The following is a 19,074-nucleotide window of genomic DNA, read 5'->3' as shown; positions in this document are numbered from 1 at the left end:
TTACAGTAAGTCTTGAAATCAGAGCAAGTCTTCCAACTGTTCCTCCTATTCAAGATTAGTTTGGCTACTTTAAGGTACTTGCATTTCCACATTAATTTCAATAATACTGTATGTTAATCAGTCTATTTTGTTTAAACCTGATGGAACTTTGTTAAGGACTGCTTAACTATAAACCAGTTTGTAGGGAGGATAGACACCTTAACTAAAATTCGAGTTTTCTAATTCATGAACATGCTATGTCTCTTTTATTTAGGTTTTTAAAATTTTCTCAGTAAAATTCTATAGTCTTCTATGCAGAGGTCTTGCACATCTTTGTACAGACTTGTTCCTAGGTATTTGATGTTTTTTTTGCTTCTGAGATGCTATTTTTAAAATTTAAGTTTCTAATCAGATCATTAGCATGCCCCTAGGCTTTGATTTTTGTAAGTTCTTGCTAAATGTGCTTATTAGGTATATGTATTTTTTTGTACAGTACATTCAAGTTTTCTATGTAAACAATCATGTCATTTGAAAACAATGTGTTAATGCTTGTATTTCAATCTTTATGCCTTTTTCTTGACTGTGTATGGCTATGACCTACAGAACAATGTTGAACAGAAATGGTGAGAGCAGACATCCTTGCTTTAATATTTCACCATTAAGTATGATATGAAGGGTAGCTGTTTTTGCAGATGTTCTTTATCAGACTGAGAAACTTATATTCCTAGTTTTTGTACTGGGAGAGGGTGTTGAATCTTGTCCAATGCGTTTTCTGTAGTCCTTGAGATGCTCATATAGTTTTCCTTTTATTCTGTTCAGGGGTGAATTACACTGATTGACTTCCTATTGTTAAACTAACCTTGCCTTCCTAGAATAAACCTTTAGGTTTCATGTATTATTACCCTTTTTATACATTGTTGGTTTCAATTTGTTAATATCTCAAGGACTCTATGTTCATGATGGATATTGGTCTGTTCTTTTCTTGTAATATCTTTTTTCAGGTTTTGTATCACATACAGTATTTCTAAGGAGTCATCCACATAAATATCACTTTGTCAAAAGCCTAAGAAAGGCAAAAGTCAATTGGTTTGAGGTGTTTTTCATGGTTACATTTTGGTTCCTAAACCATCATGAAAAAAAAGTTTTAAAAAAGTCTGTCTCATTCTGTAAAAATTTCATTTTTATGTGAATAGAAAACTGAAAAAAATCCAAGGGAAGAACTGAGATGCGCGATGAGTTGCTAACTCAGTGTTCTGTCCTTGCTACTTGTATTCCTTCCGTTCCTTCTGCTTCACAGCAACGGGAAAAAATACGAAAAAAAAAAATCTGTACTGAGGATTAGGCAAGCTTCAAAAATAAAATGTTTTTGAATATCCTCAATTATAGTATATGGTAGATAAATCTTGAGGTTCAAACTCCAAGCATAATGAAATTTTAGTTGAAAGATATTGAAATTTAAATCAATTTGCAGTTTTGAAAATAGATCTAATATTTTCCATTCTATGAAAGGAGAAATCTCTCTGTCCAAGTTAAAATGTTAGGGAACACATCCAACACATCTTTAATAAAAATGCAAAAGTCAAAGGGAAACTTACAAATGTACATTTTAATAGTAAAAAATTACAAATTTCATATACAATAAAGTATGTCTCATTTATGTAAACAATAAAGACACACACACACAGTTTTGTAAATAGAGAAAAGGTCTCAAAGGGTAACAACACTGAAGTGAAAACAGCAGCTACCTCTGGTAATAATTGTGTGAGAATGTGAAATACTTTTCATTAACGGCTTGAATTTTCTAGATGATATTCTTTTCCTGTGTAACTTACGTAACTAAAATAAACTTTAAAAAAATTGTTCGAGTGAATCACAAGTCTTCAGTGCAGTAGAAATAAACACATCAATCTACTACAATACATGCAGCTTCAAAAGTGCAGGTGATCGTGTCACAGGCCACATGCTCAAATCCTACAGTATAATCAATTTTTTTCTGATTATCTTTTGTGCAACAATATGCAAAGTATATGTATATAGGGTTGCCAGAGTTTCTTTACAAACAGATTTAAGAAAAATTATTAGTAAACCCATACTTTGAAAAATATGCTCAACTTTTTGATTCAATTATCTTGCCTCAGATTTTAATTATACAAATATTTGATTAGAAGATGAATAACATGTTCTGAATATTTAAAATACCTATTTCTTCTCTAAGCTTACCACCAATGACAAAAACCATAACAAAAAATAGTAGTAACTACCTAACAAGTAATGACTTAGTATACCAAAAAGATCATGCACAAAATTAAAAGAAAAATGGCAGATAAAGAAAAACTAACACCAATATCTTTAAAACATGAAGTTCTTACAAATTCATAAGAAAAAGATGAATGGAAATGTCAAGAAGAATTACAAATGGCCAAAAAACAAGCATTCACTTTCAAATGCCAAAAGAAACAATTAAGATTTTTTTCACCTATTAAATTTACAGTGAGTTAAAATGATAATGCCTATTGCCCACTGGCCTCTCTTGCACTTGTGTTGGGACAATACATTGGTATAGATTTCGGAAGGACAATTTGATAATCATTAGTCATCAAAGCCTTAAAATGCCTTAATCAATTAATACTTAACAATTCATTCCTATTAAGATTTCCATTTTAATTTATTTGTAAATAGAGATAACTAAAATGAAAAGAACTAAAAGATGTATTTATGAATCAGGACAGAAGACACCAAAGCCAAAGCAGCCATATAAGCAAGGCTTTTCCAACTCCTCTCTTAAACTGGAAAAGCATCCAAAAGAATCAAAGGGAAATACGTTAAACTCTTCTGTCCCTGTGAGCTTAATTCCTGCAAACAGCACAGAATCAGGAGGGGCAGCCTTTCCTGCTACCAGAAGGTAGAAAGTGGAAGGAATGGAGGGATGAAGTCCTTTCCCCTCCCTCCCCCTCAAAGCCTTGTCTCCATTACTAGGGCTAAAGAGGCACCAGGTTTTTTTTTTTCCCCAGCAAAGGAGCAGTGTGACTATACTAAAATTTCATTTTAGTACTTTCCTATAAAGGTTATTCAAACTTCTTTAATTACTGATATAAGATGGTCTAAGTGGCATTCTTCTATGAAGGATTCTGCTTGATTCAAAGCTCTTACTTTCACCAGAATAAGGATTATTTCTTTGACTTCATTCCTGAAAAATAAACAAAAAAACATTTTCCCCCTTAACAATGCAATGTATGAGAACACAGTGAATCACCAGTTGTTAATCCAAAACAAAAACTTTACCTTAAGCCAGTATCTAAGTAACATAGATGCTACCCTCTCCACATAAAGTTGGAATACAGACTATTTAGTGGATGTATTCTGGCAAATTTTAATGCGAACGATTTTAAAAAGCAGAAAAGCACAGAGCAGTCTAGCATCAGGAATCTGAACTGTGGTGAACAGCTGCCAGCCTATCTGGGCTATTATGGTGGAAGCCTCGGTGGGAACACTCACCCCACAGACATCATCTAGTGCTACAAATTGGGGGGTTTAACTTTTTTTTTTGAGAAGTGGTTTACCAGTACACCACTGTCCTTACGCCCCTGAACATCTAATGCTGGGAATGAGGCATGCAAAACAGAGATCCCGCTACTGCTGGGTAAACAGCAGGCTGCAGATCTGTAATTAAATAGTGTTGACACTTTAAAAATAGCTAGGAAAATTAAAAACATACTTAAAAAGAGGCTTTTGATTTATGTTTTTAATTCTAAATTACCATGTGCTATACTTTTCTGGAAGTGCTTATTTTGGAATAGATTTACATTTAAAAATATGAACTAATATGCATGAGGTGTGAGTATAAAATAGTGAGTGATTCCAAAGTTTACACATGAAAATGTCTACTAACTACAGTGATAGTCTCAGCAGATTCTTAGAATAAAAGTACAAATCTTTCTAAAAATTGCGAAGAATAGACTCTTTGAACTATGCTTATGGGGGTACAATTAAATATGCATTACCTGAATTCACTTCTAGATAATTTATGTGCAGTCTGCAATAAAAACTGGATGAAGTTTTCAAGCTGGGGAATAGATGTTCTCATGGCAGAATTTTCAAACCATTTTTCTGGTAAATATGCTGCTATCTGTTAATCAAAATATACAGTGGTTTTTAATAATGACAGTTGTCATCTAAGGACTTTTGCTAACAGGAGCCTCATAGTGATCATGCAAGTTGCATATTATTCTCCCATTTTATAGTTTATGGTTAAATAAATTTTGAAAATTCTCCCTTTCTTTGGCAAGGGTTATACACTTGGGGAAAAAAACACCCTTATTCTAATACCAACAGGTTCAAACAGACTACTTTTTATGAATATTCTCTAGTGGTACTTGTAGTACTTTCTATACTCTGTATTCTTGAGCCATTAAATCTGTATAAAAAATAATTTACAACTAAATGCCAGAAATTACTAGACACAAAACATTTTTAGTCAATACAACTATAAAATACATACATTGAATATTATTTCACTAAGATATAAGGTGACTCAGCATATGATCTACAAATTAGAGTTAAGCAATCAAGTAGGTAATTCTAAGATACATAGAATTACAAAAATTAATTATGGCTTTGATTTTCTTTTAATTTAATAAATTGCTTTTAAATGTCCATGGCAGCATAAAGACAGTATATGCAACTTTTCTTTTGAAGAAAACAAAAACAAAAACAACCACTTATCATCATAATGCTAAAGGTAATACATGATTTGGGGAAATGTTTTGGTAAAAACAGAAAAATGCTAACAAAACAAAAGAAGAAGAGAAAAACTTCATAACAGGAGGAAGAATAAAAGGGAGAGGAAAGGGGAGGAAGGAAACACCATTCAAACAAATTCTTGGACAACCGAAAAGGTTATGCTACAGTTAGTAAGATCAAGATCAGTTCTTATATAAAGTTGGGGGGAAATGTACCGCATATTTATTATAAAATGTGTTAAATGAAAGTTCTGGAATGCACTGTTTCTAAAATAAATCTGATCGGTGGCACTGAAAACACAGATAAGGAAAAAGATTTACACTACTTCTTAATTACCCTTTGCAATTATCCAGGAAAAATGCAGACACATTGCCTGACTAAGGGAAAAAATCCTACAAATTTTATTATGCAAACTATATCTCATTTTTTAAACAGATAAACCAGCCCTTACTGGCTTGAAATTTAATGTCATTTGCAGTTGGCTTTAACTTTTTGTATCAAAAGTCTCAATAAAATTCTCATGAAACCATCTAGCTTTTCCATAAGTGATCCCAGGATATAAAACCACATTGTCTTGGCCTGGTTTTCTAGCCACAAGCTGTGGAGAGAATGTCATGTGTCCTCTTCTCTATTTCTGCATGGTAGACTCTTAGGGTCAAGGGAGACTATGTGGAACCTGAAACACACAGCATTGGATGCTTTAAATTTTGGTAGATAATGTAGTTTAAAACTACATGATATAAAAACTATAGCCAGAGAAATCATGGTTGGCTAGAAACTGCAACCTAACATTTTATATATTGTTTTTTATTTAATTTATACTATAAAGTAAACATTTTCCCATATTAAAAATTCTTCAACATGACTTTTATGGATAATATTTTTGGACAATTAGTTTGTTTTCAACTATCTTTTATTATAAATAATGCTACAATAATAATCCTACTGTTAACCCTCCTTCCACCGGTACACACAGTTTCCCAGAACCGCTGCACCATGTATTCCAGGTGAATGATGTCCCTGGAATAATACTGGGGCTGTTGTTTCCCTGTGCTGATGACAATACTGGGAATTATAATGAAAACAGTAAAAAAATTTTGCCAACACAATAGGTAAAATAATATTCTTATTGTATTATTTGCATTTCTCTGAGTACTAGTTCTGTTCATCTTTCCACATGTTTAGAGGTTATTTTGCGTATTCTTTTTTGGTGAATTGAATGTCTTTGGGCATATTTTTAATTGGAATATTTGAACTGTTTACTGATTTATAAAGAACTTTTTTTATATGTAGATATTAATCCTTCTTATATAACTTTTATTTCTCAGTTTGCAACTCCTTTTCTTTTTAACTTTTTATTATAGAAAATTTCAACCAACAGGAGAAACATAATTATAGTGAGCTCAATGAACCCATCTTCCAGTTTTGACAATGATCAAACAATCTTGATACCTTTTTGGTTAATGTTTTTTGATCCACTGGAGTTTTGTATTTTTATCAAATCTATTATTTCTTTCATCATTTCTTCTTTTGCTTTTAGGTTCAGAAAGGACTCCCTTACCATCAGATATAATCATTAATCTTCTTAGTACAGTATTTTAAATAATTCTTTATTTCACCTGCAATTTATGTAAGTATTTAGTGAGGTAAAGATCTAATATTCTTTTTGTAAACAGTTAACCAGTATACTAATTTTTAAATATTGAGGGGCTGCTTCTGGGTTTCTGGTATGTTAAACTGATTTGTCTGTTATTATGTGAGCAACACAATTTTAGTTTCTACAAAATAGATTTTAATAACTGAATTTTAAAAAATGATAAAATTAGAACATTTCCTCCATAACTCACCTGGTTGCACTTTTTAACAATATCTGGCCCCGGTATGGCATTAAGAAGAGCTATAATAAGGTAACGATTTAGCAGCTTCCCTAGTCCTAGCTCCTGCAAGGTGTCATCTGGGAGGAGTCCATTCCATAAAAGAATATTGCCGAAGAGCTAAAATAAAATAAAATGTTAAGTGACTATGTACCTTCCTCCAAAGGAAAACTGGAATAGTCTCCAAACAAACATAAAAAGTTGGTCAAACTCTTACTTTCACTACAATTAGCACTATTGGAACTGTCCATTTTAGAAACAGTAGAAAATATTTCTAAATAAGTACCTGAAACTTTCCAACCTCCTCCTACTTGCTCATCCTATTTTCCTTTTTTAGGACAACCACCTAAAATCAATCTCAAATAAATTCGCTGGAGCCTTTCCATATCAGTAATCTTCCTTCTCAATCCATACTCTCCCAAAACCTAGGGCCAGCAGATGCAAGACCACAGGACCCCAGGACTCATAAAGGACTGTTAAAGCCAGTGCCACTGTTACCAATGTGTGTGACCTTGAGAAGTCAATCAAACCTGAGAACCTCACTGCTCTGATATACAGAATAAGATTAATAACTTGTAAGTTTGGAGATAACTTGGGTAAAACACTTATCCAGATCTTTCTGTGAATTTGACAGTGTTTCCCACTTCCAGTATTATATTTATCACTCTGAGTGCTAAACTACATGCCGTTGTACTAACCTGCAATGCTCTTTATACTTGGTCATTGTGATGTTGCTCCCTCTTCCTGGAAAGCCTTTTCCTTGACTCAACCACATGACAAATATGAATTTACCCCATTGATACTATTCTTGCTGAGGTCACCTATGACCTCTTAATCGTCAAATACAATAAACATTTTCAGTCTTTCTCCTAATTGTTTTCAGTGGCATTTGACACTTTGACTTCATTCTTGAAAACCCCTTGCTTACTTACCCTTATGCCACTCTCTTGTGACCATTCTAAGTTTCATAATTCATTTAAAGGTTTCTTTGAAGACTCCGCTTTCTCTATTCACCTGTTATGTCAGTGTTTTCCAAGGGTCTGTACTTAGCCTTCTTCTCATGCTTCACCCAATCTCCTCAGAGGCTATCTCATTCATGACAGTGGCTCCGAATACTGCCTACATGGGGGTGACTCTCAAATCTCCAGCTCAGATTTGTCCCCTGCAATTCAGACTCATATATCCCATTGCTTCTTAGACCTCTATTCCTGTATTTGTCCCAATTCACTATGTCTAAAACAGACCTGATCTTCCCTCCCAAACCTGTTCTTTCAGTATCCCATCCAATGCCCTTAAACAATGTCATCATAAGTTATCAGGCTGCTGAAGTCAGAAACTTGGCTAACACTCTACATTCTTCACATATAGTCAACTAGTCATTAAGGCCTTTCACTGGTTCAGCCTATCTTTTGAACCCACCTTCTCCTTACCATCCATCTATTGCCACTGACTTAACAATGACTTCATCCATCACCTTTCAGACCAGAGGTTAGCCAACTATGGCTTGTGGGTTAAATCAAACTTACTACCTGTTTTTTAGAGCTGGTGAACTACGGATGGTTTTTATATTTTTAAATGATTGAAAAAAATAGAAGAAACTTTTGTGACATGTGACAATTATATTTAAATTTCAGTGATCATAAGTAAAGTTTTATTCGAACACAGCCCTGCTTGTTTATGAATTGTCTATGGCAGCTTTTGCAGTGGCAGAGCTGAATAGTTCAAAAGAGACTATGTAGCTTACAAAGCCTAAAATAGTCACTCTCTAGTCCAGGGGTGTCCAAACTTTTTTCAATGTTTTTCACCAAGGGCCATATAAGGTAAAATACACAAACAGCCGGGCCACTCACTCGAGGTGAAGTACGTATTGCCTCACCTGGTTTATTTAAGTAAACTAAATATATTTTTGGAATTTGATGTGGGCCAATAAAAAATGGATCACAGGCCGCAGTTGGCCCGCGGGCCGCAGTTTGGACACCCCTGCTCTAGTCCTTTACAGAAAAAGTTAGCTGATCTCCACTCTATAGTACACTGGATTTAAAAGAAAAAAATTTGTTTTCATTTTTGCTTTTTTCTGCTTACCTTTAGACCTGACCAGAACTGTCTTTCTTGGAACTTTGCATGTGGTGATGTTTTATTTTCTACAGCACTAATTTGAAATGAAAGAGAAAGGAGAAAATGCAAATGACTATTAATGTTTCAGAACCATAGTTTAAACCTTAATGGAATAGAAATGGAGGTGCTCTTGTACCTATCAAAATTATAAATATATGCACACTTTGACCCAACCAACCCATTTCTGAGAATGCCTTCTGTAGATATTTTTGCACATGTATAGAATATATCTATAAAATTATTCACAATATTGTTGGTAATGGTTTATCACTTATGTGCCCATCAATTACAGGATATCTATATGACGGCCTATTATGCAGCTTAAAAAAGAATGAGGAAACTATTATACTTATATAATGACATGAAAAGATCTCAAAGATGTGCTAAGTAAAAAAAGAAGGTATAAGACAATGTACAACTATTTACGATATACTTCCTTTGCTATAAAATGAGGGGAAAATAATATTACAACATATATAAGTATTTAATTCTAATTGCATAAAGAAATTCTGGAAAGATTAAAAAAAAAAACACAGTGACTATTATTGCATGCATGTACGTGCATAGAGGAGGAAGGGCAAAAACCTGTGGATGGAGGTCAGAAATGGCAGGGAATAAGACTTTTCATTTTAAATATAAATAAAACTTAAAAAATATACTCATAGTTTTAAACCACGTGAATATATTACTTATCTAAAATATTAGAACACAGACCTCAACAGGGCAAAAGTTTTACATGTACACAAGTTTTCTTGATTCAAGTTCACCAGAAAGCTTAGAAATTCCTTTCTGTTCTCTGCATAAAGCTCTTCCATCCTGTGAGTACTTGCTGGATAGCTTTAGTTCATGATCCATTAGTATAACTGATGCCTTCTTAGCAAATGGATGGACAGGCATCAAATACTACTTGTTTCAAAATTTAAAGCTAATACAGAATTCACAGATACAGTTTCTGGCCCTTCAGTGATGTTCTAGGCCTTATGCTGTGGTTTCTCTGTGCCAGGCGTTGTTCTGAGCACTCTGCACCTTCATAACGTCCTTTGAAGTAGGCATTAATTTAATGCCCCATTTTTACATTTTCAGTCACAGAAAGGCTCAAGATTAAATGTCTAGTAATGGTGAATCTGGGCTCCAGAATCTGTACTTTTAATCATTCTGCTATGCCATTTGTCATGTTCTTAGGAACAACATTAAAAAAAAAACCCTATGTCCACGTGCCAAGCTTCATACATGGCATATAGAAGGTGACTGAGAAGTATTTGTTGAAATCTCAATTTGAATCTTAATAGTGTATGTGTGTTTTGGAGACACTTAATATAATTTGTTTTGTATTGCATTCTAAACAAATCTGTATTACATGATTAGCTATTTCATACAATTTAGAAATTAATAGCACTTACCTCTTTGGATACAGAGGAATAAAGACATCATCTTCTATTGCCTTCTTTATTCTTGAAACAATGGATTTAAGTAAATCCTATTATTTAAAAATTTAAAAGCATCAGTGACAGTCATAGGTAGAAATATCTTTTCCAAAAGAAGTAATTTTAACAGTATAGTGCAAATTTGTATACACTCACAGAATCAGGTGTTAAAATATCAATTAGGTACAAGAGAATGTTATTCATCCATGTTGTTGCATATCACTGTAGTTGGTGCATTTTCATTAATGTATAGTATTCTGTTGCATGCATACTACTGATAGAGGACATTTAGATGGTTTCCAGTTTTGGGGCTATTATGAATAATGTTCCTCTAAAAATCCTTGTACATGTCTTTTAGTACTTGTATGCATGGGCATACATTTCTAATGGATATTCACACAGGAATTTAATTATGGAATATAGTTCATGTCTGTATAGTCAACTTTGTACAGAATGCCAAATTGTTTTCTCAAGTGGTGTCCCATTTATATTCCCACTGGCTGTGTATGAGCAATCCTGTACCCTTACTAAAATGTACTTTGTTTGCAATTCTAGTGGAGTTTTAGTTGTATTTTATTATAGTTTAATTCTTATTTTCCTGTTGAGTAATGTGATGTTGAGCATCCTCTGATATTTTTATTTGCCATTCGTACATGTCCTTTTAGAAAGTACCTAAGCTGCTTGTCTACGTATCTGTTTATTTATTAGGTCTCTTTCTTTCTTACTGATTTATAGACTTTTATATACTCTAGCTATGGGTCCTTTGCTGGTTTGTCAATGTCCTTTGATGCAGTAAATTCACTTTGGCTAATTCATTTTATTGTCTGTATATGAAAAATTGGAAAACAACTAAGATACTCAATTCTAGGAACTTGTAAGAACATCAAGTTATACTCATTTATATTGCTGAAATATTTAGCTAGTTAAAGTTTGTGAAGACTGCAGTAAGATACAAATTTAAATATTTAAAGAGGTAATGTTAAGTGGAAGAAGTAGGTTACAAATGTACATGTCTGTTAGGATTATAACTTTGAAATAAAAGGCTGGATGAAAATATCCTACAATGGTATCATATCAGTCCTTGAACTAAGATGAAAAGGGGAGTTAAAATTTTTTTTTCCTTCTTTACCAAAATTTCTAAAATATGTTCTTATTCTTGAAAAGGAATCCATAGTGGAAAAATGAAAATGTATACTACACACTAGAGTGAGTTATTTTTTAAGTCAGTGACAATGTACATAGCACAAAGTAAGCTGTCATATACCCTATATACTAAGCAAATTACTCACAAATGTAGAATTCAACTAAACATATTTTTTCATAGAAAGTATATCTAAATGAAGTTCTATTTCTCTTTCTACTTAAGTATCTAACATTTTCCTTAAGTGGCCACAGAGCAACGTCTAATAAACATTAAAAACAAGTAAAAGCTCAATTTTCTTTTATTCCATTTGTTAAACATTTTGTGTTCTTTTATATGGGATATAGAAGGTGACGAAGGTCATTTTTCTAGGCAATATCGTCTCAAGTAGTACACGAGCTTGTGTAAATTATTAAGTTAGTGCTAAAAAGATAGTTATGCTTTGATATTTTTCCATTTAATTTAAATAAATGCCAACCTTGACAAATATTTCCCTACTGTTTAAATTTTTGTTTCATCCAGTTCAATAAAAATATTGACCAGGGCAAAGTTGAGAAGATAATCTAATACTAAAAGACTCCCCCTGTAGTCACATCCCAACTGGTCAGTATTCTTTAGGTACACTCTACCAGTTTCTTTGTATCTAACTGTACCACTAAGCTTATCTTTCCCCAGTTGATCCATAAGAACAATCATAAATATATTACCTACTGTACTGTATGTTACCTTATTTATTAGTGAAAGTAACAGATATGCTTTGATGAACAATCATTTGTATTTAGGAGCCCCGTCAATGAGAGATTCCAGTAATCACTTTCTTTTGTAAGTGTTCATAATCCACCTCTGTAGTAATTTATTTTAGAACCTTAACCAGAATCAAAACTATTCTTCACCAGGCATTAGCTTATAAAATTGTTTCTTACTTCAAAAACAGGAACTATGCTGTCTGACTCCTTGTGGAACTTTTCTCATTCTCTTCAATTTCTTATACATCACTGAAAAACAATACAGTGGTATCTCACTGGCAAACTGTCTTAGTAACCCGGAATATTATGTAGTTCCCTGATTCCCAACTAGGAGTAGTTTTGTTATCCAGGAAGTATTTTAGAGTCTGGAGATATTTTTGGTTATTAAGACTGGGGAGTGTTACTGGCCTCTAGTAGGTAGAGGCCAGGGCAGCTAAGCATACTACAATGCACAGGACAGTCTCCCACAACAAAGAATTATCTGTTCCAAATGTCAAGTGCCGAAGTTGAAAACTCCCGATGTAGTCCAGTATAATAATGTAGCATTATTATTACTAATAATGCAAAGAATACATTTTTCAGCATTAATAGCAGGAGGGCTTCCACAATAAAAATTATCAGTCTAAATACTTCCTGTTGCTGTATGTTCAAATCCTATCCTTTCAGTTAGCTCCCAGCTCAAATGCCACCTCTAACATAAACTCTTTCACTGTAGAAAGTAACTTCTCTCTCCTGCCTCCATTTAGAAGTTTCATAGCACTTTACCTGTGGTACTCATGGGGAGGCAATGTGGTCAGTGAGATGAGCTCAGACCTTAAAGTAAGACTAACCAAGGTTCAAGTAAATCCTAGTTTCCTAGTTGAAACTCCAGGTATTATTGTGAACAAGTTTTCGAGACTCAGTTTTTTCAGCTGTAAAATGAAGCTATCGCCCATTTTTTATAGGACTGCTGGGACTAAGCAGGATGATAAAAGTGTAAGACTTACCAGAGTGCTTAGTATATAACAGGAATTAAGTAAGTGTTCTGTGTCTTCCCCACTTCTCACTTCCTATTTGAAAAGATAGTTTATGTACATCTTACTTCCTCTAAGATGACATGCTTCTTAAAGGCAGAATCATGCCGGTATCCCTCTTCTCTTACTTCTTATAGCTTCCCTCCTTCACGATAGTAATTTCAAGTGCTAAAATTTAATGGTGTTCAGAATATGAATGTCACATGCCTCCCAGCTTTTCAACCACCTTGATTATTCTACTTTGGGTGCTCTCCAGTCTGCTTTCTTAAAGCTCAACATAAAATTAATTTACTTATGTAACTGCATTAAGTATACAACATTTTCATCAATAAAAAGAATGATAAAAAACAGAGTACTACAATAAAAGTAAGATTCAACAGATTCTCACCAGGGACTTTAAAAAGTTCCTCTTTATGTCTTATATTCAATGAAACACAATTCTAAATCACAGTACGATGAAAATCTATCCTATTGAACTCTGGATCCTTAAAGAGATCACTGCTCTTAACTTCAGCAGATTACAATTAGTTAATATAATGAATGTCAGCCTAATTTTAAAATCACTGTTAAAGCAAGTCCATAATACCACTAGGTTTTTGCCAAAAGAGCACAGGTAATGAGGTGGGTTTTTGTTTTTGTTTTTTCCTTTTAGAAGGAATGAATTTGCACTAATGCACTTAATGCTTATTCATCTCGGTACAAACCTACAGGATGGCTGTCTGGGCCATGAGAACACAAATCAGACCGATGAACAGAGAGACGCTAATAAAAGCAATAACCTGGGTCTTATTAAATGTATATGTGTCCTTTAACGATTATCATTCCTGTTAGAGTATCCAGGAATATCAAGGTATATTCTTTTATTATTATAAAAAGGAAAACATGGTCAATCCTAGTTTCTATAAATCAGAACTGTTTTTCCCCCAAATAGTTTTCTGGTAATTACTTCTTGTACATCATCTGAAAACAAAGATTTATAATAAAATTATACTGATTTATAAAGAAATAACTCTGGAAATTATTACCTGTTTGCCTTTACTAACTTCACTCTCACTAGTGGAAAGTTCTTCAAGAATCATTCTGCAGTGCGTTATTAAACTTGTTGTCTGTGAAGTCGACAAGGGATCCCATATGAATTCTACAAAGTCTGAAACAAAAATTTCACCGGTGCATGATTTACTTATTAGATGGCTTTGTTACATATAAACAACCAAGGTTTTTAGCAAAGACTACTTCCTTATATGGTTTGAAATCCATGCCAATCGTTACCATTACATACGAGGTGTGATCAAACTATCCAGTAAATGTTTTAAACAAAAAAACAATTATTACACTAAAAGACATATTGCCACTAATCCCCATCAAAATACTCCCCCTCGGTTTGAACACACTTATCCCATCGTTCTTGCCACTTTCTGAAGCAGTTCTGGAAGTCCTCTTTCGTGTCTTTAGTTGAGCTGTCGTGGCTGCCTCGATGTCCTGAATTGATTCAAAATGTTTACCTTTCACGGTCGTTTTTACTTTGGGGAAGAGCCAGAAGTCACAAGGTGACAGATCTGGTGAATAAGTTGGATGAGGACACACCATGTTTTTATTTGACAGAAATTGCTGTACCAGAAGCTTTGTGTGACATGGAGCATTTCCGTTGTGATCACAAAATATGGTGAATGCTGCTGCCGAGTGCCATCCAATGGAAAGGTCAGGATCTTCAAATATGGGAAGTGGCGTGTCAAACCTTAGTAACAGTGTGTGACAAGTTTCAACTTGTTCGGTGCAGTCAGTTGGGTGTGAATTATGGTTGAGAGAAGGTGTGTTTTAAAGTGTGCTGTAAATACTCATTCCATCATTACAATGTTCCGTGTCACACATCACTTCTGGTATGGCAATTTCTGTCGAATAAAAACATTATGGTGTGTCCTCATCCACTTTATTCACTGGACCTGGCACTGTGCGACTTATGTCTCTTCCCCAAAGTCACAATGACCATGAAAGGTAAACGTTTTGAATTGATTCAGGACATTGAGACTGCCATGACAGTGCAACTAAAGACACTTACAAAAGAGGGTTTCCAGAACTGCTTCAGAAAGTGGCAAGAATGATGGGAGAAGTGTGTTCGAAGCAAGGGCGAGTATTTTGAAGGGGATTAATGGCAATGTGTCTTTTACTGTAATATTTTTTTAAATTTAAACATTCTCTGTATTGTTTGATCACACCTCATATTTGCATACATCTTCAATTTCCTTGTCCTTTTTGGGCCTTTTTGAACTTGTCTGGCTAAACCACAACTCTAGTTAAATCCACCACATCACTGAGTCTGTGCTTGCAACCATGCAGCTAAAACGTGGCTGGAAAAAAATACACTTTAAATTCATCTCAATGAAACTCTAATGAGACCTACCTTCATGCTGCCGAGCAATCATATTCTGTTTCCCTAGTTCATCCTTTCTCCTTCTCGCCTACAGGATTATTTCCTGTCTTCTCCTCCCTCCTTGCTTATGGAGTTAAGAAAAGTCCAGAAGTTAATGGACTTTACTCTTCTAGATGACTGTTTCTTACCATCTATCTTGTCTTCCCCTTTGCTCTCACTCTTAGCTGATTACTTCCTAGTTTGATGAGAAAACACAATCGAGCAGAAGAGAAGCTCCACAAGCTCCTACCACAGCCTCTACCCACCAACCCTGAATCTCTGCCCACAAACGTGTCTCCCATTCCTATGGATGAAGCACTCATGCTCCTCACTACGGCCAACTCTTTATTGGGATAAAATGTCCCAATCCCTTTGGCTTATTTGAAGATCTTGCTCTGGAACTTTATGTTCTCACTCTGGTATTATCATCACTTCTACTGGACCTTTCCCATCGGCCCACAAACAATTATTTCTCTTGTATTAAAAATAATTGGTCTCTTGACCCTATTTTTCCCTCCAGTCCGTCACTATTTCTTTCCTTCATTTTTATAATAAAATTCTTCAAAAAATGGTCTAAACTTCCTATCTCCAATTTCTTTCCTCCCATTAACTCTTGAATTTACTTCAATTAGGCCTTATCTCCAGTCATTCTAACTAAACTACTCATCAAGTCACAGACGACCTTTACGTTGCAAAATCTAACGGCTGATTCCAGTCCCCATCTGATTTATCAGCAACAACTACAACAGCTGACCATTTCCCCTCGAAACACTTTCTTGACTTGGCTTCCAGCGTACACCATGGGTTTCCCACCTACCTCTCTGGTCTCCTTTACTGGCTGCTTGTCATCTCTGACTTTCTAATGCTGGAGTACCTCAGGACTCAGGTCACTTACTTTCTCTTTCCTACTTATATCTACACCCTTAACATTTAAAGTCAGTTTTGTGGCTTTAAATGCCATCTATGTGCTGATCAGTCCCAAATTTACATCTCCTGTTTGGACCTCTCCTTTCACTCATATACTCTACAAGCCTCATTAACATCTCCACGTGGATGACAGGTATCTCAAACTCAACACATGTCAAACTGAGCTCCTGGTGATACACCTTCTACCCTAAACTTGCTCCTCTCAGTCTTTTCCACTTCAAGAAATGGCAACAAAAACCAACTGCACAGGTCAAGAATCACGGAGTCATTCTTGATTCCTCTCTTGCTCCACAAGCAACGTATTAGCAAATTAGCAAACTCTGTCAGTGCTACATTTGAAATACATACCGAAGTCAACCACTTTCAGCACCTCCACTTGTAACACCCTAACCCAAGCCACTATATTCTGTTGCTTGGATTACTGCCAAAGCTTCCTAACTGATTTGCCTACAATTCATTCTTAACACAGTAACCACAGCGATTCTATTACATATTAAGGTAGATGTCACTTCTCAGCTCAAACCTCTCCAAATGCTTCTTACTCTTTCACTTACAGTAAAAGATGAAGACCTTACAAATGATTATAAGGCCCCATACAATGCAGCCCCTGCCATTTTGCTAACTTCTTACTCTCCAGCTTGCTCACCCGACTACAGCTACACTGGCCTAATTGCTGTTTGTAAAGCAAATCAGGCTAGCACCTGCCTCAGTGCCTTTGCATTTGCTGTTTCTACTGCCTTGGATGCTGTTCCCTCAGATGTTCATATGGCCTACTTCTTTACTTACTTTCAGAATCTGCTCCGAATTGTGACATTCTCAGGAAGGCCTTCCCTGGCCAACCTATTTTAAATTGCTTTCCTCTTTGATAATTTGTATCCCTTTCTCTTATTTCATGTTTCACCTTAGCCCTTCCTTACAACTAACATGCTCTAGATTTTATTTATCTTGTTTATAATCTGTCTTCTTCACAGAATGTAAGCCCCATGAGGACAGGTATTATTTTGGTCACTGCTGTATATGCTGAAGCAATAACAGTGCCTAACATGGAGTAGACCCTTGTAAAAATACAAGTTAAATAAAATAAAAAATAGGTTAAAACAAAGTAAAAACCAGTCAAAACCCAAACAGCTATTTATTTCTCAAACATCTAAGTTAGGCTTCTAATAACCTTAGTAATAGTCCACTAAAACTGAGAGCCTACTATGTGCCTAGCATTAAATATGGGAGACATAGTAATAAATAAGACTAGGTAGCTGCCTTTGAACAATTTGTTTAATGGCAAATACAAATGCTTACATAAGCAATATAATTTGGTGTGTAGGTGTCGCTGTATGTAGGAGTCCAGGGTGCTACAGGAACCCAGAGAGGTCTGCCTAAACCAGTTCCTAGAAGTGATGTCCATAAAAGTCCTGAAAGATGAAGAGAAGTCAGACAGAGGAAAGCATTGGGGTTGGGCGGTGTGTCAGATGGGTGGAACACAGGAAATGTAAATGCCTAGGAGAGTACAGCTGAAGTGCAGTAGAGCTGAGGATGAGGGGAAGGACTAGAGCTTGGCAAGAGATGGGGCTGGAGATTTACTAAACATAGCCGTGATTCTGAAAGGCCTAGAAGCCTATGTTAGAATTCAGACTTCATCCTTCAGGCAGTTAAGAATAATGAGTGTTTTAAGTGAGGTAAGAGAGAATCAGATTCACATTTCAGACAGATCAGTATGGTTATAGTATAGAGAGTAGGTTAGAAAAAGGGAAAAAATAACAGAGTTGGCAACTGCTTATAGAAAGAGGTAAGAAAGAGGAAAGAGTGGGTGATGTGAAGGTTCTGGTCTGAACAGATGGGCAAATGGAGGTGCCGTTCTCTAGATAAGGAATGTAAGAGGAGCAGGTCTGCAGCGAAGAGGACAAGCATGACTCTGTATGGGAGTTTGCATTGCCTGTTGCACATCCAAGAGATGTGCTCAGAAGGTAGGCTGATAAGAGAGATCTGGTGCTCCAAGAAGAGACTTGGACGTGTTCTTCCAGCCTTTTGGGTTTATTCATGTAGAGCAGCAGTATCCAAAAGAACTTTCTGTGATGATGGTAAAAGCACCTTATAGCAGCCAGCACTATCTAATATTGTAGCCGTGAGCTACATATGGGTATTGAACATTTAAAATGTGATTAGTGTGACTGAGGAACTGAATTTTAATTTTACTTAGTTGAAATTTATAATTTAATAGCCACATATAGTTAGTGGTTACCATAGTGAACAACACAGATGAAGATGACACTAAAGGAGAGCGTGAAATTACCCAGGGAGCTCATGAAGAGTATGAAGATGGTCTAGGATAGGACTTGAGAATAAATATACAGTATTAATTTCTCATAATGTTACTTACTTGAGGGACTGTTTACTTGTAAATGACGTATTCGGAATTTTTAGAAGAGTACTCAAATGAGGCACACATATTCTATGCTATTATTAATAAAACTAGTTAAAAGTGGTAACTTTCTAATATACCTCACGACTGCACAGCGAATTACACTAAGAAAAATCTAAAGTTTAGTCAAGTTGGCTGAGAAGCAATATATGCGTAAAGCTGGCTGCTTCATCTTTTAAGAGTTATGTAGACTTTGCTGTCAGAATCCATTCTCAGCAATAAAAATCCCTATCAAGTACCATTTTAGGTCAAACAAAGGTCTTTAGACAGAAGCAGAAGAATCAATACTAAG

General features: G+C 35.1%; 1 protein-coding gene across 4 annotated transcripts in view; it reads right to left on the bottom strand.

Moving 5' to 3' along the window:
• Nucleotides 1–1,565: 1,565 nt before the first annotated feature.
• Nucleotides 1,566–19,074, bottom strand: part of GCFC2 (GC-rich sequence DNA-binding factor 2) — a 43,640-nt gene continuing 26,131 nt past the window's right edge. Inside the window, exons 12-17 of one of the 4 annotated variants that reach the window (XM_033125129.1) lie at nt 14,058–14,179; nt 10,109–10,185; nt 8,676–8,742; nt 6,567–6,713; nt 3,981–4,105; nt 1,566–3,166 (exon numbers count right to left, since the gene is read on the bottom strand). In XM_033125129.1, coding sequence (XP_032981020.1) covers nt 3,049–3,166; nt 3,981–4,105; nt 6,567–6,713; nt 8,676–8,742; nt 10,109–10,185; nt 14,058–14,179 — 656 coding nt within the window. In that variant the 3' untranslated portion in view covers nt 1,566–3,048. Of the gene's footprint in view, nt 3,167–3,980; nt 4,106–4,644; nt 5,396–6,566; nt 6,714–8,675; nt 8,743–10,108; nt 10,186–12,196; nt 12,269–14,057; nt 14,180–19,074 lie in introns of those variants that run through there. The other 3 variants (XM_033125131.1, XM_033125130.1, XR_004424844.1) reach the window with 3 other exon arrangements.

This window comes from Rhinolophus ferrumequinum, chromosome 13 (assembly GCF_004115265.2).
Source record: "Rhinolophus ferrumequinum isolate MPI-CBG mRhiFer1 chromosome 13, mRhiFer1_v1.p, whole genome shotgun sequence".
Classification (NCBI taxonomy): domain Eukaryota; kingdom Metazoa; phylum Chordata; class Mammalia; order Chiroptera; family Rhinolophidae; genus Rhinolophus; species Rhinolophus ferrumequinum.
The sequence above is the reverse complement of the archived record's forward strand: the minus strand, read 5'-3'. Positions and strand labels throughout refer to the sequence as shown.